Source organism: Carassius gibelio, chromosome A21, assembly GCF_023724105.1.
Source record: "Carassius gibelio isolate Cgi1373 ecotype wild population from Czech Republic chromosome A21, carGib1.2-hapl.c, whole genome shotgun sequence".
In the NCBI taxonomy this organism is placed as follows: domain Eukaryota; kingdom Metazoa; phylum Chordata; class Actinopteri; order Cypriniformes; family Cyprinidae; genus Carassius; species Carassius gibelio.
The window spans coordinates 6,086,892-6,106,701 of NC_068391.1; the positions used below are offsets into that span (position 1 = coordinate 6,086,892).

General features: G+C 35.5%; 2 protein-coding genes and 1 long non-coding RNA gene across 4 annotated transcripts; all 3 read left to right on the plus strand.

The window, feature by feature from the left end:
- Positions 1–272: 272 nt before the first annotated feature.
- On the plus strand, positions 273–2,813 carry LOC127941475 (uncharacterized). The gene is made up of 2 exons (XR_008149025.1): positions 273–445; positions 1,692–2,813. It is a non-coding gene; the product is annotated as an uncharacterized LOC127941475 (long non-coding RNA).
- A 707-nt stretch (positions 2,814–3,520) lies between these two features.
- Positions 3,521–8,772, plus strand: LOC127941293 (zinc finger matrin-type protein 1). Its single transcript, XM_052536216.1, has 7 exons — positions 3,521–3,766; positions 5,371–5,477; positions 5,577–5,666; positions 5,751–5,883; positions 5,990–6,235; positions 6,865–6,955; positions 7,654–8,772. The coding sequence occupies exons 1-7, from the start codon at positions 3,637–3,639 to the stop codon at positions 8,606–8,608; spliced, it is 1,752 nt and encodes a 583-aa protein (XP_052392176.1). The 5' UTR covers positions 3,521–3,636; the 3' UTR covers positions 8,609–8,772.
- A 3,911-nt stretch (positions 8,773–12,683) lies between these two features.
- Positions 12,684–16,406, plus strand: LOC127941406 (uncharacterized). 2 transcript variants are annotated; one of them, XM_052536409.1, is made up of 7 exons: positions 12,684–12,827; positions 13,951–14,301; positions 14,883–14,969; positions 15,052–15,138; positions 15,457–15,490; positions 15,810–15,862; positions 15,964–16,406. In XM_052536409.1, the coding sequence occupies exons 1-6, from the start codon at positions 12,782–12,784 to the stop codon at positions 15,826–15,828; spliced, it is 624 nt and encodes a 207-aa protein (XP_052392369.1). In that variant the 5' UTR covers positions 12,684–12,781; the 3' UTR covers positions 15,829–15,862; positions 15,964–16,406. The 2 variants fall into 2 exon arrangements, with proteins under 2 accessions (XP_052392369.1, XP_052392368.1); XM_052536408.1 differs by lacking the exons at positions 15,457–15,490; positions 15,810–15,862; positions 15,964–16,406 and having other exon boundaries at positions 15,052–15,450.
- The last annotated feature ends 3,404 nt before the right edge of the window (positions 16,407–19,810 follow it).

Genomic DNA, 19,810 nt, shown 5'->3' on the forward strand with positions numbered 1-19,810 from the left:
GTATTCACTAAACAAATATACATTAATTAATTTATTTTTATGTGTGCCTGCCCAATTCTGAGGATACATTTGTACTCAGAAGAGAGGAAAACTTATATATATATATATACTTGTGAAAATGTAGGTTTTTCTGCTAGGGTTAGGTTATAAAGTGTACAACTATCTGTGTATAAAAACAACATAAATCTATGCAATGTCCCCAGTTTTATTAAGAAGCCTGCGTGTAAATAATGCACAAATAGTTAAACAGATACCCATTACCCAGAAAGTTCTTCAGTCAGATTTAAAGAGGTGGAGATGCATACATTAGTCAGATGTTATGGGGGTAGTGGTCAAAATAGTAATCTTTTAATCTCTTATTCTGAATTTGACAGCGTATATAAGAGGCGGTATCACCATAAGTGAGGACAGACTGTTCCTTTGCAAACACTGACGTCTGCAACAGGTGAGCTTACTTTAGTCTTTGCTGCGCAAAACTACGTGATAGCTTATTTATTGAAACGTATTAAGAACTGTTTTTTAACTGCAAAACTGTTTCACACCATCCTGCGACACGACAAACTGTTCAATTATCGTCAACAATGTGCGCGCTTGCGTTTAGGACAGAATCGCGTCGTGTTGCCTGCTCTTGATCTGTTGACTGAACGCAGGTGGAGGGATTCTTTTTTTTTTCATTTCATTTCAACGTTGTTATTCTCTAGTGTAAATAATTTAAGTGAAAGACCGAACAACATTAGTGGGAAAATAATTATTACAAAATTCTGTTTTCAGCGTTGTTTACATTTACCTTTCCCTCTCCAGAGTTTGCGCCAAAATATGCTGCCACGGCTACATTTCTGTCATAAAAAAATCCACCGTTGTCATCACTGTCGTAAAGTTACATTTTGAAAAGAAAAAGAAATTTGACAAATAACAGATTCTTAAAGCGTTTTACGACGTTTATGACGAAATGCCATGATAATTTGTTATTGATAGCCTTTACATTAATAAAGACAAGATTGTTTGTGAGAAGTGCTGGTTTGTTGGAAAGCTGACATTCCTAGGGGTTGCCATGGCGTCGCTATGTAGTTGATAAGGGGTTTTGGGACTTGTCCCCGAAGTCTGGGGTGGGGTGGGGGTATAAGAAGGTTATGTGACATAACTGGGTATGTTTAGGGGTAAGCGGATAAACTCAGGTAACCTTTACTCTTAGGGTAAGTAACCCATAGCAACTTATTTTCTGAACATAACCTCCAAAGCAGATTCTGTTTCAGAGTTCGTTTCCTTCAGCGTTACCAGCGCATGCGTGACCTATTGAAGAGAATCCTGTGGGCATGGCAGATTGTACAATATTAAATATTTGTACAATATACATAGTTATATAATATGCAATTTTAGACATATAATATGCTCACTTGAGAATTCTCGTGTGTTAACCCTGAATATATTCTTAGTTCAGGTGTGTTTTAGGAACAAACATACTTCAAGTAAGCAAGGTTTGGGTTAGTCAACCTAAAGTTCAGGGTATATGTAATGGTAAATGTATATGTATGTATATGTATGTTTTATCTATATCTTATTATTTCATTAAAGAAACCAGACTACAAAAAATATTTTTAGTTCTTTTTGGGATAAGATTTAATTTTCTGCTGTTGCTATTACTTGCACTAGACTGCTTAATCCATGTGACCGCTGTATGTTTCTTTTTTCAGACTCTGGCTGGCAGGTGGTATAGTGACGGTTGCTCTGTGGTCAAGAAGCTTTTTCTTTCTGTGACGATGGGGGAGAGTGAGGCATGCTTATTTTCACCTGTTGCTCCTGCTTGGACCTGGATTAAACACTGCCTGTCCAAACACTTCAGGCCTAAACACTCACTGGAGGAAGGTTCCCAAAGTGAGCACTGGTCATCTCACCTGTTTTGCACCAGAAAGAGTCTTGTGGTGGCCCTTCTGGTCATTTTGGCCTTGGTTGTCATGAGCCTGCTTCTACTGCTGAACTATTATTGTATTATGGTCTGGCACCTGTGTCAACATGAACATGAGTCTGTTTTCCCAGTATTTCAAAACACTACGCCAGAGCTGGACTGGCAGGACTGAGATGTAACACATTTGATTGGTTTTGTTTTAATGTCTGGTGCACCCATCTGGGATGCATTTATGTTTTATGCTGCTGTGTGAGTGTGTGTTTTGTTGTTGTTGTTGTTGTTTTTTTGATGAACAGAAATAACACTGAAAATCTCCAGTGTGAGATTTTTCAGTAGATGTGTGATTTTAAAATTTTATTATTTACACGCTCAGGTTACTCAGTTGACCTTTTAGTTTTGTATTTATTCAAACGATTTCCTAGGTTAGTCATTACATATTCTTGAAAATTGTGCATATTTTAATTTGCAGAGTAACCGTATTTATCCATCTATTTAAAATAGTTGAACTTTATCTAGTGAAGCTTGAAATGTTGTTAAATACTTTTCATAAATTACAGGAATAATTGTATTCAGAGCATGCTGTTTGTGTCAGCTATTGAATAGAGGCAGGAGACATCGAATGAGGCAAAACTTTGTAAATAAAACTGGTCTCCATCACATTAGTCCTACAAGAATGACTCTAGATTGCTGCGCCAGTGGACACGCCTTTAGGAGTCACATTTTAAAAAGATAACAGAAGATTTTGGAATGTTTGGAACACTCCCTCATTCTACAAAAAGGTAATAATTTGTGCAGGACATACTGTGGTTCTACTTACAATCTATTGTAAAGCAATAACTATTACAACAACACTACTACACCTATCTGTATTTCTAAATAGTCTTTATAACAATAAAATGTTTTAACAATTGGTATTTCTTATTATTCTAAAGAAACTCCTTAAGCAAATTCAAGCAAGCTGCAAATGTTTTGAGAATGTTATTTTCATCATTTACTGTAGACTGTTAAAGAAATGGCTCCACAGTTACTAATTGAACAGCCCTGTATATTCACTAAAATTAAATTACATCAGATTAAACTGAATGCAAATTCATACATTTAGTGGCTTAAGTGTGCAAAAACTTTCTAGGGGCCAATGTAGGCTATGTTTTGGTTGTAAATATTTCATATATAGTTTAATTGTGTGGTCTGCCAGAATGACATATGCTGATTGCTTTTTTCATTAACCTCCAAATACCTCTATATCCAAAACCTCTATATGTTTAACAAATACATATTAAACTATAGGCATATTTTATTTAGGCCTACTGTTTAACATAAATTATAAAGTTAGCTTACTGTTAAATCACCAAAATTAAGATTGTATCTTTGAATGACACTGTTTGAAAAAGTTTGTACTTCATTAAAATTCATTATAATTTTACTTTATTATAATTTTACAGTATTAACTTTATTTTTTTTATTAGAAACTGCTTACCGCTGTATTTATAATTTGCTTCATACAGTAACACATTTATTTTAAGGTTTTTAAATAAACTAGATCAATAGCATAAAAACACCAGATGATGGCAGTAAGCATCTGCTTAATTCTGTGGCTGGCACGTAAAGAAATCTAATCATACTGCGCATGCGCATATCAACCTCCCTTGAATATTTTAACCATTGCCATGTTGAGCTCTTTGGCATTTTTAGCTTAATCAGCTACAGTTTTGATTTATTTGCAGGTATAAAAAATGTCCGAACTTCAAGCTAGTGTATCGTGTTCTCCGCAGTGTGCGGAAACAGACAAAATCAAAAATACAGACGATATCAATCCAGAAACAGTACAAAACACTAACACCAATATTTCTCAGGTTGAAGAAGGTGAGTCTTATCAGTTGAAACCCTTCAAAAACGTCAAAAAAATGCAGTCATGTGGAGATTATTTGCATCGAATGCTTGTGTTTGAGTTGTTTGAGATGGATCCATGGGTGGTAATAAAGCTTAGCAAGCCAACAAGCTAATGTTAGGCTAGGCTAAATATTAGTATCCATCATTCACCTTAAACAATCGCCACACAATCCCTTTTTAAAAATCTGGTGTGTTTTTAAGTCGATTGGCACCACACATCGGCTGAAAATACACGTTAAGACACAAAATGTGGTTTTAATTAATCATACTATCGTGTAAATCGATTATTCGCCGATTAAGCAACAATCTAGCCAAGTAACCATAGTGAATGCATTTTTATTAGCCTCTTAATAATCCTCCGTAGCCATTGTTCTGGAAAGTGACAGCTCGTTTGTGAAATTTCAGCACGTTTTAGTGCTCGAGTTGTTTATTTTTATTTCTTGAACTAATGTAATTTAAATAAATAAACTCGTTTCTCAATATATAGGGCTTAATGTACCTATTCTTTTAGACAGTAGTACAAAAAGTTGACCTTAATAAATGCAAATTTAGTTATGTTTTTATGCAATTTTAGGATCCACAACCTTGCAACATTTGTGTCTAGATTGTTTGAGCTGATAGTACAATGACACATTCAGGAACAAACAGCCTAACCAGTTGAAACTTTTTTATGCAAATAATAGACGTGGTATCCAAGTTTGACACATTTCACAATAACATGAGCATTGCTGTTTTATTTAAATATATGTGTACATTTCAGCATGACATTCATTAAAATAATGTATAATAATGCATTCAATTAAATAATGTAAAAGAATCCACAGCATGCACAAGTTGTCTCTATAGCTTTGCACAGCATCAAGAACATGTCATTTATACGGCTAGTATTATTATAGATTTTCTTTTCTTTTTTAGTTTGAATCAATTTAAATTTAAATTTTTTATGGATGTTATGCCTAGATTCAGTTGTAACATATAAAACTATTGGTCTTTAAATGTATTTGTATGATTTTTATAACATATTTTTAATATTGGTCAATTATTAGTTACCAGGCATAAAATGAAAATAGTTGTCAATGTGTCCTTAAAACTGTTAAAATAATTTTTTTTTTCTTTTAGTTTTTAGTTTTTTTTTTTGTTATACTAGTCTTGCACCACAAAAACCTGGTACATTATTACTAGTATGCTTTGCTTACACACATTGGGCTTCATCCACGAAGAACACATTTCTCTGTAAATCACCTGTAAAACAATTTGTATGCAGATTGTCACTTTAAGTTCAGTCCAGTGATTTATAAGTGTGAAATCTTGAACAAATTTATTTACTGCTTGATTATGCTACTAATATTTCTTAGAGATAAGAGAGTACAGTAGTGTCTGTTTCTTGTTGACTAGTGTTACTGAAAGCCTCACACAGGTCCAGAAATCTATTTTTTATCATAAATCATGCTCTGTGAAAATCTGAGCCAATGAGATCATGTTTATAAAAACCACATAAGCTTCCTTACACAAATTTTTTTTTAACAATATGCATTATTTTACATTATTTTTGCTTTTACTGTCTGATTTTTCTGCAGGGTCTCAGAGCGACAGTGATCTTCTCAAAGGCCTGTTGACAGATAACTTCTGTCACATCTGTGAAGCAACCCTGCTTTATGAGTCCCAGAGAGTTTCTCATTATGAGGTTTGTGAGGTTGTTTTTCATGCAACTGTTTCAGGTTTTTTCAGGCAACTTTAAAAGGTTGCACTCAGTCATGTTTGTAACGTTGGTTTCTATTGCCAGGGGAAAAAACATGCACAAAGAGTCAGAATGTACCTGCAGAACAAGAAAGCTAAAATAAATAAGCCAAGTTCAGATTGTGGAGGCGTTTTGGTATTTAACAGATCATACAGAATATGCATATTTATCTTTTAAGTGTGTATCAGTTTTTAATATGTTTTTCATGTTGTGTTACAGAGAGATCTGTGTGCACAGAAGTTCTGCGAGCTGTGCAACATGGTATTCAGCTCTCCAACTGTGGCAAAGTCACACTATGAGGGCAAAGTTCATGCCAAGAACATGAGAAAAACAATTCCTCCTCCACCTGAAGGTAAGTAAAATGAAATTGGAGCCTGTTAAATTTGAGACTTCACCATTGTGGGGTAAACCTGTCATAACTCTATTTTGTTAAATTCAACTTTCATTGCCCGTCCTAGAATCCACAACTCCTGGTGTCCTCCCATCAGAGGGTGCTGTGCAGAATCAGATTAGTCAGGAGCAGTACACTTCTGGCTCGGGCGATCAAGAGGTTGATCATAGTGACCCCAACAAGTATTGTACGCTGTGCAGCGCTTCCTTTAACAACCCTCTGGTCGCACAGCAGCACTACATCGGCCGGAAGCATCAGCGGAACCAGACCCGGCAAGAGATGCTGGACCAGATGGGGGAACAGTCAGAACATGGTATACGCTGATATACATCAACATTGGCCAATTTATTAATATTAAAATTCATTCAAAAATTATTCAATAATATTTATAATAACTTTATTAATTAACGAATTTTTCGGACTATAAGTCGCACCCAAGTATAAGTCGCATCAGTCCAAAAATACGTCATGATGAGGAAAAAAACATATATAAGTCCCACTGGACTATAAGTCGCATTTATTTAGAACCAAGAACCAAGAGAAAACATTACCGTCTACAGCCACGAGAGGGCGCCCTATGTGTTCAGTGTAGACTACAGGAGAACTGAGCAGCATGGAGCGCCCTCTCGCGGTTGTAGATGGTAATGTTTTCTTTTGGTTCATGTCACATTAATTTTGATAAATAAGTCGCACCTGGCTATAAGTCGCAGGACCAGCCAAACTATGAAAAAAAGTGTGACTTATAGTCTGGAAAAAATTATATTTAAGTTGAATAATTATATAAAGTATATAAAATATACATGTTTTAGGATGTCGCATGTAATCCATTTATGTAAACAGAAGTATTGTTCTGCTCAGTGGTCGTTAACTGATATTTAAAGAATTTAACATTTGATATTTTCTAATCATTATTCCCCTCTATTTTGTTTTTTTTTCATACAGCGAGCTCCCTGACTTGCCCGATTTGCTGTCTGACGCTCAGCTCAATAGAGATGTACCAAGCACACATGCAGGGAAACAAACACATTGTCAAGTGAGTGACATCGCTCTCATTGGTTATTTTATCTGATCCCTGTTTTTATTACAGCCATTAGGATTTGGGTCTTGTTTTAGGAGATCGAACTTAAGTTTACATTAGCATCAGGTTGATATATAGGCCAGGCTGCTTAGTCAGCAGTTGTCTGACAGTTTTAGATTATCAAAAGTGGTGGCTGATAAGTGTTGGCTTTTGAATATTTTAAAGTCAAAGGGAAATCAGAATGAATCTTGTTTACATTCTAAATATGCATTCATTGGCGAAATTCAACCATAGATTCTTCTTTTTAATATATATTTTTTCTATTTAGTCTTAAATATTCTCTCTGTGCAAATGAATTAATTAGATCAGAGAAATACAGTTTAGGTGGAATTTGAGTATCATTAAAATATTTATACATATTACAACTATTTCTGCATTCTATTTGCATACACTGTAAAAAAAAAATAAAGCTGTAAATTAAAAGATGGGAGTATATTTGACAAAAAAAATACCTTTTTATTTTATTTTTTTATTTAATCTTGTTACCTGCAATTTCTTTGTAATTCTTTTGAGAAATTTACTAGCATAAAATAATTATTTTTGTTGGAAAACTCAAATTTGTCAATCACTTGTTTACATGCAACTACTTTTATCTTAATCTGCTTGTTATTAGCCATCCAAATCAGTGAAATGGCATTCATCTTTGCCCTTAGGGAGAAGAAAGTCATGGAACTGTGCAAATCTCAGAAGAAAGTGTACGACTCCTTCCAGGATGAGCTGGCTGACTACATTCAGGTGCAGAAGGCCCGGGGACTAGATCCCAAAGCAGGGCCGGGCACCATGGGACAAGCAAACAAGGATCTGGATGAGAGTGTGAAAGAAGGTCCACAGAACGCAGAAGAGATGCCTCATCCTGGCAAGCTGGTACCATGTTTCCCACCCCCTGGTTTCCCTCAACCTCACTGGCACCCACACTTCCAGTCTCAGGTCAATCAATTTGGCTTTGGCGTGAGAGGCGCTGTCCCACACTATCGGCCGGGGTATATGCCCCATATCCGTCCTCCTTTCACACCTGGTCACCTGTGTAAAAGAGGAAAGAGCCCTGAATCATTTAGCTCCTCCTCTTTTTCAGACTCCTCCTCCTACACTAGCAGCAGTAGTGACAGCAGCAGCAGTTACGACAGCAAAGAGAGGAAAAGAAAGAAGAGGAAGATGAAAATGCGAAGGAAGAGCAGAAGAGACCAGGAGGAAGAGTCGGATACAGAACCAAGTGAAAGGAAAAAGAGGCAGAAAGGAGACAGGAGAGGAAGTGCAGAAAGAGAAGATGAAAGAAAGAAATGGAAGGAGAGAAGAAAAAGAGAGAGGAGCTCTAGTGAAGACGAGGAAAGCAGAAGTAAAAGAAGGGCAAGCAAGAAAAGTAGGAGGCACGGGGATGGACAGCATGCAAAGAGACGAAAAGTAGAGGAACTGTTGGTCAAACAGGAGATTGAAGTGCACGAGGAACCACAGGGAAAGATGGAGGAGCACCTAGAGGTCAGGACAGAAACAAAAGATGGCAAACACAAACACAAAAAAGAAAGGAAAAAAGGAAAAGAGAAGACGACTCAAGAAGACAACAGGACAGAGGAGGAAAGGCTCTGGGATGAGACGATTCTTGGTGTTTCTTAGACTTTGTGTGTTTTTTTTTTTTTCTAATGATGGTATTGTTCTTATTAAACAGCATGGGACCTCAGAAAAGCGTTTTTCTGAAATCCTCTAGGCTCCTCTCACTATTTATGCATTCTGAAGAACTATGAAGGCCTAAATTCCTTATTAAAGATTCAGAAGTGAAACTTTTGTCATCATTTACTTATCATTTCAAACCCTTATGACTTCTACGGAACACAAAACTAGATGTTTTCAAGAATGTTCATGCTGCTTTTTTGCAATTAAGTGAATGTGTACAGAAGCTGTCATTCTCCAAAAAAAAAAAGCAGAAGTCAATACACTATGCACCATATTTCAATTGTTTAGATTTTTGATGAGGTACAGATCAAAATAGATTCAAAATAATATCGCTGCCTGAAATGTGACGTTTTCAGCCTTGGTGTGTCGTGAGCAGAAACATGACATGCAAGAAACTACATACAGAGTTGTTTTATAGCTCGACAACATCCATTCACTTTCACAGCGTGGAAAAGAGCAACATGAACATTATGCTAAACCTCTCCTTTCGTGTTCCACAGAAGAAAGTCGTGCAGGTTTGGAATGACATGAGGGCGAGTAAATAATGTGAAAAAGTTCGTTCTTCGAAAGTCTCAGGACTACAGACTTTAGGACGTCTCTAGAGCTGCACTTCACTCTTGTAGAAATCACTAACCATCCTAGCAATCACTAGCCATCCTCCATGTCCATATGGATGTGTCCTTCAACTTGCTTCATACTTTGATCAAATAAATCCCTCCTGCTGTTTATATCAGCATAGATTTAGTATTTATTTTTCAAAAAATCTCTTACACTTGAACCTTTCTTTATGACTCCAGTTTTAGTCTCAAGGGGGCGCTGATTGCCAGCATTTGCGCTTCATGTGGCTCTGCTAGTAATGTCTTTCAGGCTAAGTCTCAATGTTCAAGAAAGACATGAAAACAGTAATGAGTTGTCCGAATAGTGGTCAGATCGGCATATTGTAAACACTTCCCTGAATCCGAGGAGCTCAGTCTGCAATCCTTGTTTCTGATGCATTTCTGTGTATGTGTGAAACAGAAATGTAATGCCAGGCTCAGTTTGGTGCAGCATATGCTGGAATATGTTTGTTTGCAGGTCTAACAGGTGCATGAGTTGAATGAGGGCACGACTGCTACTCTGTTGACCTCTTTCTTGCATAGAGCTGCATTTCCCTTTTTGATAGATATCATGCGTTCATCCGTTTATTTAATGATTCTGCTGCTAAACTGATTTTCAATGTCTCTATTAAGAAATCCTTAATTAAACTTTTGGAACACTTTCTGACTGCTCAGGGAACATACTGATTGTGGGAAGATGAATGTGGATATGTTTTAGAGGAAATGTATATTTGAAAATGCTTTAAATATGTGTTCTTATTCAGATACGCATGAAAAATGGGACGGTTGAACCAGAAATTACAAATTTGTAATTTACTAACCCTCATCTGTTCCAAACTCATTTGAGAGTAGGGATGTGGGCTGGTAAGCTCAAAAAAAAAAAAAAAAAAAAAGCTTCATAAAATAGTTATGAACATTGTGTGTGTGTGTGTGTGTGTGTGTGTGTGTGTGTGTCATAAACAGACCAAAATTCATTATTCAGAGAAAAAGCCTTTTGCTGTCTTCCTTTAGATGCAACGTGAGACTTGACATCAGTGAAAGTCACCAATTTCAAGACGGTTTCCAATATCGAGGCAGCCCGTTTGAAAATGATAATAATTGCATAATAGTTTTCGTTCTCATTTTAAAGATATGGATCCCTGGTGTTACCTTTCATTATATAAAACAGAGTAGCCCAGTGCATTGTTCAATATTTGTTCTCTTGTACTGGTTAAAATAATATATATTTTTTAATGTTTTTGAAAGAAATCTCATATCCTTACCAATGATGCACTTACAGTATTTAATCAAAATACTGTAAAAACCGTAATATTCTGAAATGTTATTTCAATTTAAAATAACTGTTTTAATATATTTAAAAGCGTTTATTCCTTTAAATTATTCTTTATTATCCTAAATTTATTCCTGCGACGCAAAGATGTATGTTCAGCATCATTACTCCAGTCTTCAGTGTCACATGATCATTCTAATATGCTGATTTGCCTTATTCTAAGATTTAGAAGTAGTGTATGATACATGGAACAACCTGGTGGCAGAATTTTCATTTTTGCATGAACTATCTCTTTAATTTGCATGCAGGATCGACTCTAATGTTTGTAATTCTACTAAACATGTTTTGATCTTCAAATGCACTTGTATTAAATTGTGGATCTGACACCTGTAGCTTCTCACACGGCTTTTGTACTTCAGAACTATATATGAACTTTTTTCCAAGTCTTTGTAACTGCGAAGTTGAAAGCCCTCCGTTGACACAAACTCGTCGACAGCCGCACTAAAGCGTTCTCTCGAGCCCCCTGAGATCTCCTGTTTTCAAAGAATCGTGTGGTTCGGCTCCCTGTGTGTTTTCCGTGCCCTCGACCCCCGAGGCGTGTTCATCTCCCACATCCTCTCCTCTTCAAGACCCCTCCACGGGCCCGTGAGCCCCTCCAGCCCTCCTCGAGAGATGAGGGACAATGAACGCGATCTTTAAGTCTTCAGCTCAAAACTCCCACACAAGCCCCTCGGAGCTTCAGGCTCCAGAGTCCCACACACTCAAAAACTTCATTAGTGCAGTTGATCTCGAATATGGAATGGAAAATAAGCACATTGGTTTTGAGTTGAGAAATGTTGGGCTTCTGGATAAAAAACAACAACTTGACTTTGTGGTGCATAAACGGGCCTGCAGTTTTGTTCTTCTGGGTTGTTCGGTGTTGCTGTCATAATGCTATGGTGGAATTTTCAGTGCATATTAATGAACAAATCTTTATTCATTAATTATTACGAACAAAATGTGTATGTCCAGCCTAAAGGGTTTGGAATAAACTTATTGTGATCTGCTCTATAAATACATCGGTTTTAAGCAAAAAAAAAAAAAAAAGTGTTTTTCCAAAATGTTTAATCTGAGTTTTTCAAGTCAAAGTTTGAGTTTTTTTTTTTTTTTTTTTTTGACCTTTTATTTTCACCTTTTGTTTTCTTCATCAGTAATTAAATTCAGAGAGGTTGTAACTTGTTTCAGCTTTACTTTAACTTTTCTCGGCTGTAGGCAATTAAACTTGGGTCATGCATTTATACAGAAGATATCTGGGAGAGCCTTATGGCACACATTTTGGGGTTATTATTTTTGTTTTCCACAGTGCAATGATTCTGATTATATGCCACCAAGTTTTTCTTTTTTTCTATTTATTTGGGTATTGCTTAAGTGATTTTATCTGTATTTTCTTCATTTATCTGCATTGGCAGTGTGTTTATTTGAATGTGAATAATGTCAGTGTTTTTATATTATGTGTTTGATTTGAGGCAGTGCCAGCTGTGGTGCTGTGCGGACAGATGCAGATGTTTCTCAGGTCACACACCTGCGTTTGGGTTAAAGATCATTTTAGGATAGACAGCAAATGGGTGTTTTGTTTTGTGACAAAGTCCTTTAATGTTTAATAACTATGAAAATAGTACAATGACCAGTGGATTTTTCTAGTGGAGTTCTAGCTATTGAAATTGATTGTCAGATGCTTTAGATCTCAATTGTGAGTTCAAAAATGCGTGCATTAAACTATGTCAGTTGTTGAACTTCAGCGACGTGTTGGTTAAAATATAAGTTAACGTCTTCAAAATGTCTATTAAATCAACTCTACTTTCTAAATATCACTCTAAAACTTATTTAAAAACCTAAAATGGATCTTAATTTATGCATTATTTAAATGCATTATCATTATTATATTAAAACGCAAAATCAGCTACATGCTGAAATATTAATTTATACTTCAGTAGGTTTATTAAAATAATACTTTTCAATGCTTTTGCATGTGCAATAGTCAATAGCTGCCATTTACTTGCTAACGAAACTTGAAATTTGTGTATTTCCGAAAAGTCTCCTGATTTTTCCTTAATCTTTTCTGTTTCCTCTGACTCATTCTCTGATAGGCTGTCAGTAATTGGTTCATTGGCCCCACACACTGCAGGCCCTCCTTTCTGTGTGACACATGAATAACTGAAAGGAAAACACAGACACTCAGTTGACAGCTCACACACACACACACACCCAAGGATGACCCTCTCTTGCATGTGCTTTTGTTTGTTCGTATGGATGGCAGGTAAGAACTTATCTTTCCATTATATTTTCAGAGCTGTCAAACTCTGAATGCCATCCAACCTGAAACTGAAGTACTACAGTGAAATATGAGCTCAGCAAATTGATGACTGTTGTTTGATCTTTTGTTTGAATAATGTCATAAATGTATGTGTCGTCCTGTGAAGATGGTATTTTTAAAGCATCTTTTAAAGTAATGTATTGTGATGGTATCGATGCTGCGCTGTAGGCCCAGAAACGTTTGGCATCCTTAGGCAATTACGAGATGTCTTGCATTATAAAACATAAAGAGTTGATGCAACTGTTTGTATATTTTGCTAAGACAACACTTAGACATTTAATAATATATAAAAGTTTCTAAAAAAGAAACAAAAAATCTATCAAAGGTGTTTTATAATGAATTACAAGCCACACTCAGGTCTCTCACACTCAAGATTACGAATAACAGATTGATCATTTGCATGTAAATATATTTGAATGTAAAATAAATATGTATATGTATTCATATATATATTTCTCAAAAGGCTGACTATCCATATTTGTATTTAACTATTTTCGGTCTGGTCTGATTTGTTGTTGTTTTTTTTTTGCTGGTTTTCCAGTGTTAAACTATTTTGGATTTCACACCAAACTAAATATTGTATTTTGTGTGAATGATTTTTTCCCCCTTTCTCTGTCATATGAACTATAATGTTTTTCTTCTCATGTATGAATCTATGCCCACATAGTGTCACGGTGAAAATGGGTTTACTCCCAGGCACTGATAAGAGAGGAAAACTATTTTGCAAGAGGATATTGCCTACAGTCCTTTTGTCTATTCAGGTTCCATTCTTGCATAACAAGGAAATTACTGACTTACGTATGAGTATCTAGTTCTATATGGTCTTTTGTGAAAGGTACTCTTTTTTTTTTAAGCCTGTCATCTTTTACTGTTGTACTCTCAGCATAGAAAAATAGCTGAAAAGTATCGGATTTAATTCTGTTTAGAGTATATCATTCCCCTTTAAATAGGTACCATTCAGACACCGAACAATTTAAGGAGCTAAACTATGTAATTAAACGCAAAAATAAAAATGTGCATAATGTACAAAGCAGGACTTGTGACTTTTTCTTTGTTTCTCCTAAAGTGTCCACGCTGCCCACCTTCCAAGCTACGTCGTCTGTTCTCTACGCCAAAATCAATGGCTCGGAAAATCTGTTATGTGAATGTCCAGATCACTCCTGCCAGGAGGTTTTTTGGTACCGATACCTTGAGAGGACAAAGAGTCTTCAGTTCCTAGTCTATGTCAACAGCGCTGGCAGAGAGCTCCATGGAGATCCACTGATCGTCAATCGCTTCAAGGGCTCCGTTTCCTCTGGACAGAAGGTGGTCTACACCCTGCGTATAACAGGACTACAGGAGGATGAAATCGGCCTCTATTCCTGCATGTTTAAAATTAAGAATATTATGCCTGTTGGATATTACATAATGCCTGGAGGTATAGCAGAACTCTCCATCTCCGTTTGGTCCCCTACTCTGTTTTTTATTTTTATTTTTCTTCTTTATAGTGTGTTAGCTTTGGTAAATGAATGAAGAATTTAGGATGAGCACAGTCAAGAAGACCAAAGTTATGAAACTGGGACACCTAATGTTGGTTTACAGAGTCACAATAGTAAAATCACACTTGCATTGAGCTTTCCATCCCTAAAGTGAGAGGATCTGGTGTGAAGTTGGAGATGTTTCCAAATAATAGAAGTTCCAAATAATATTCGGTGCCCCAGAAAATCTCAAAATCTTGAAATAAATAACTAATCAGAGATGCGGTCAGTAGAGAGATTGAAATGGAAGAGAAGTGTTCAAAGATTTCGAGATGTTTGGCCTGAGAATCCCAGAGTTCTGTTAGTTTTAGCAGTCTTGACCTGTCTGCGATCTTCTAGTCTGGAAAGTTCATGTTAATTGACTTGGTTGTCAAGTTGCTGGACACACTGTGTGCACATTTCAAATCACTATCAGATGTTTATAAATAAATCTATATGTATCTATGTTCTGTCTTGACGTTCTCTTTTCTTTGTTCTTCAGTGAAACCTCCAACAGTTCAGCCGCCAACGGTTAAGACCACCAAACCTGTGAAGATCTGTCATTGCAAACCCTCCAATTCTCCTAAAGGTGCGGACTGAGCTGTGCTGTTAGATGATGCTGATTTGGTGCTGTTTGGTTTTTTATTGGTTTAATTGGTGTTGTGTTGCAGGCTGTGAACAGTTCGTGCTTTGGCCGGGTATTGGTGCTCTTCTGCTTTTGGCCATTACGCTTGCGGGCACACTTTACTACTTCAGTCGTGAGTGCACACACTCACACACAGAGCTCACACATGTCTTTGTAACATACTGGTACATCACAGTGGTCAATGAAAATGCTTCAAAACTTTCACCTTGTGACATGTTTACTCTCGCATGCACTGTTTCAGATGTTCAGAAGTCTATTGTCAGAGTATCAGAAGTACTACATCACAGTGCTAATAGTTAATTAACCGTATAAACTGTTAACGGTATGATAAAAGTGAAATTAATTTAAATAGGAATTCTGTGTAAAATTTCATATGCATGTCAAGTCTGCCTCTTAAATGCTTTCTTTTTCAAATATATTGGGACCACAGGTCTACCTAAGAAGTGCCGACATCGATTTGCCAAGTGAGTCAAGAAATGTTTCAATCTCTTGCTGTATAATGGGATTTTCAGTTTTTTTATATTATTATTTTTATCAAATAATTAAATGTTATTTCTATGACTAAAATGTCTCTGAAATGATCTGTGGCTTTGTTTTTGTTACTGTTGGTGATTTATCATTTGCGAAACTGGCGCTCGCATCAAAGTCCTTTACATGGGTGTTTGAATTGGTTCTATTTCGACAGTTAGACTTCAAAGAAACTTTTATAAACACTTAAATCAGTCGTTAGCCTATTTCTGTCAGTATGATGAGCTTTAAGAGACTTTTTAATGCTCTCTATAGGACGAATCCATTGCGATGAGGTGGAAGAACACACTCTTCATGTCAAAACAAATGTAAGCATCTACATTTGGATAAAAACATGACTTACCTGTAAAAAGTTCAAAAACAATCTTTGTCTTAAATATAATAATTTTTTTTTTTTCTTCATTTGCAGGCAGTGGTCTTTTTTCTCTCTAAATTGTGGAGCTGTAGAAGGAATACTGGAATTTTGCCATGGCTTCACTTATAACAAATGTGTTGGGTTTTAGAATGTAAAAGTTGTGTAAATTAAAATAATAGCTTAAATTTGGAGTTTTGTGTTTCATCTGACATTATTCAACCAACAGTCCACTTAATGATTTAGATTCATTGTCTAACTTGACTGAACTAAACCAGAGCTGAACAAACCACCAGGATCACCACAAAACTGAACCCTAAACTTGGACTAAACTTAGACTTCATCGAGCTTTAAGTTTTGTTCTTGCCAGCACAGCATGTTTAATATGCGCCTGAATGTACAGTTTACTAATGTTCTAATGTTTCTCGTATCCTGCCATGTTTTATGCTTTCATGTTATGCTCATCAAGTTTAAATTAAATGAGTGTATTATTGAGTGTATCTGTGAGTTATTTCTCTGACGGCACTTGTTTGTTTTGTAGGGGTTTTATGGTGTCCCCTGTCTTACATATCTGAGGGTGTGTTGGTTTATGTGTTTGGGTGTTATCAAGTTTCCTTCTCTGAAGGCGTGAGTTCCCATTATGAAACTGTATTTGATTGATACGGTCTCATCACAGCTGGAAATTTGAATTAGCTTGAAATATTTGTTATGTGTCAAGTCAGGGCAATAGACTACCTATATGTACAAGTTCATTGAGAATGTGGTGAACAACACCTGTGGTTACTCTGCTAGGACACCTGTGAGAATTTGAGAAGAAATGGTAAAAAAAAACATGGTAAATGAACAAATCTTTTATTTTCTCAAATACAAGACAGATATGGATAAATGTGACATTTAAAACTTAAAGGATCTTATACAGGGAAAAACAAAACAATCAAAAAATAAATAAAAGATCTGTCAAATAAAAAAATGTGGGTATGAGAGCAACTGTGCTGCATGCCATTCAAGTTGAATGTGCAGCTGTTCTTCCTGATACTTTGAGGCAAATGAACAAACCTCTTCCTGTGCAAAAGACAGAACATTATCTCTCTCGCATCGCTCGTTCAACTTTGAGATCCTCGCACTACACTAAAACAAAACCACCACAGAGAAACCACAGACCTTGCCGCATGGGGAGCGTCACAGGCACAGACTCTTGACACAAAACCTCCATTACACTGTTTAGTTCAGTCTCTGTTCTAAAGCAACATTTTATCAAAATGTATTCAGTTTCCAGGACTTTCATAAAATAAAATAAAAACTAGATGCAATACAACAAAGGTCAAAGGAATTTTTTTTTTTTAAAAAACATTAAAAGAGTACCCAGAAAAGCATGTAACAAATTATTATTAATAATAATTGTATTTCTTTATTGATTGTTGAAAATGACGTACATTTCCAATGTATCCACAGAGCAAACAGATTACATTAAATTCATATACAAACACTTAGAATTATTTAATTCAATATAAAAATAGAAAGTGCACAAAACTTGAAAATATTTCAGTTACATTTGGCAAATGAGTAATACATCGCTACAACTGTGCACAGTTCTTTCAGCCTTCATAATTTAAAGCAAAGAATGGAAAGTCGGGTTAAACGAGCTGTAGAAATATATGTAATCTTAATAAAATAGATATTCTCAAATACTACAGTAAATATATAAAACATATCTTCCTTGAGGACAAACTTTGTGTTTTGCTTATGACGTGCAATGTTCAGAAAAAAGAAACAAACTTCTTAATCTTCGTTGTATCTTACTGGCGTTCTCTCTGATCTTGTCTTTACCGGTGAGCATCTGCACAAAACTTGTGAAAGCATCAGACATGAGGTACAGACATTTACATTTGACAGAGTCTGGTGCATTATCACCCATTCAGATTCAAAAACATTATCACTCTGTTCAACTGTGTCCAAAATGTACTATCTTTATTACCATGTTTAGTTGAGTTCGTCTATGCTCTGTGTCTAAAGAAGGTGGAATCCATTTTGAGTCACGAGACCAATACCTTCGACCATGACAGACTGAAAATTACAGTAAATAAATTATTAAATTAGTTACATACATAGAATCTAATATTTTCAGTTGATTATTAATATACATACAAAAATATTATTAATATAAATACAAGCTTTACATTTATAATACTTACATCTCTTTATATGTGTTTTTAGTAATAAACTAAGGTAACCGCAGATTGTATAATTTAATATTTTATAAATTGTACACACACATTGTAAAACACTGTGAAAAGTGATAGTAATTGTATTTTCTTGTAAAACTCAAAAAAATCCTTTGTTTTACAATTTCATAAATTTTTCTAAACATTATATATGTGTATACACACACACACGCGTACACACACACACACAGACACACACACACATTGCTATATCAAATGTATGTTTACAAGCTTGTATTATTATAGCTTTTTTGGAAACATTCTTGTGATTAAACAGAATCATCATCCTGTGCAGTAATACCGTAGTAAATTATAATTACACAGCTATTTGTAGCAATTCATTAATTGTAGGAAAAGAGAGAAATATGAAACAAGTCAGCACTGATAGACATAATTATGAGGGTGCTGTAAAAAATCCTGTCATGAATGTATTTCTGTGAAGTGTATAGAGTGCAAGTGGCATTCAGAAACTGGCAAATAAATGCTTTTGATTTTCTGTTTTTTATTACCTCTTATTACACCTGTACACCTCTCATTCGACTTCAAACACCACTGAAGTAAACACTGAAGTATCATGTTGATTCTGCATTGTCTAAACCTTATAAGAACTGATAAATAATTCAATAAATAATTTAAAATAATTCAAATGGACCCCACGAAAAGCATGTCACTCATATTTCTAGTGCAACTCTACTTAGTAAGGGTTTTTAAGAAACATTAAAGAACCTGAAGGAAAAATAATTAATTAATTCAGAAAATGACTATTATGAATTAAGCACATACAACACTGAGACCAAAATAAAAGTCTCGGCTGAACTATAAGTTTTAAAAACGTTACCAAGAAACCAATTCTACTTACATCAGGGTCTGATCTGTTGTGACTGTGCTTCAGTTTGATGGATACAGTGTTTGAATCACCTGAACTGAAGAGAATCCTAATGCTGCAGTGACTGAAAGTCTGTTATTACTGATCACTCTCTAAATCGAGCTCTCTGGAGTGGGCAGCTGTTTTACTTCATGTAATATTCCTCTGTTGTGGTGCGTGTGAGGATGAGTTGGCCCTCTTTCTCCAAGGAATCCCCAGGTAACCCCCATCCCCCTCACCTCCACCTCTGTCTGGACCCCCAGCTCTGAGATCAGGTTCTTCTGGTGAGTCAGACAGGGATCCCCAGGTAAGAAATCAGTGGATGATGAGAAATTACCCAAACTGAGAAAGTGACTCAAAGCTAGATGGGGGGCATGGAAACTGAGGGTGGACTGCCTGTTATAAACCATTTCTCCGTTTGACTGGAGGTCTTCCTGAACACCCACCCGTCAGATATGAAAAACAGAATCTCCCTTTAGAGATAGGTCAACTTTTTTTAAATGTTGTTTTTGATTAAAGGTGTGAAAAAGAATGTGTTATTTCTGTCTTCATTTTCAAGTATTCTAAAATCAGTTCATTAGGTCAGATGATCATGTTCTTATTTTTTTATTATAATGTACAAAAGTAAAAAAAAATTTAACTTTTATTTAGTAAATTTGTATTTATTTATATAGATTATAAATATATAGGAAACTTTGTAATATTGCAAACCGATATTGTACCTATGTAAACAACACCATCCTCAACAACAACAAAAATAAAATGGAAAATATTAATAAATAAAAAAATTTATTATTTATTATAACAAAATTATTAG

What these genes read in the sequence shown, in the direction of transcription:
- LOC127941406 (XM_052536408.1), top strand. Translation starts at nt 12,782, where the DNA reads ATGACCCTCTCTTGCATGTGCTTTTGTTTGTTCGTATGGATGGCAG. An exon ending in TTTGTTCGTATGGATGGCAG is followed by an intron (nt 12,828 to 13,950) that starts GTAAGAACTTAT and finishes TTTCTCCTAAAG; the next exon opens with TGTCCACGCTGCCCACCTTC. An exon ending in ACCCTCCAATTCTCCTAAAG is followed by an intron (nt 14,970 to 15,051) that starts GTGCGGACTGAG and finishes GTTGTGTTGCAG; the next exon opens with GCTGTGAACAGTTCGTGCTT.
- LOC127941293 (XM_052536216.1), top strand. Translation starts at nt 3,637, where the DNA reads ATGTCCGAACTTCAAGCTAGTGTATCGTGTTCTCCGCAGTGTGCGGAA. An exon ending in AATTCCTCCTCCACCTGAAG is followed by an intron (nt 5,884 to 5,989) that starts GTAAGTAAAATG and finishes TGCCCGTCCTAG; the next exon opens with AATCCACAACTCCTGGTGTC. An exon ending in GGAAACAAACACATTGTCAA is followed by an intron (nt 6,956 to 7,653) that starts GTGAGTGACATC and finishes CTTTGCCCTTAG; the next exon opens with GGAGAAGAAAGTCATGGAAC.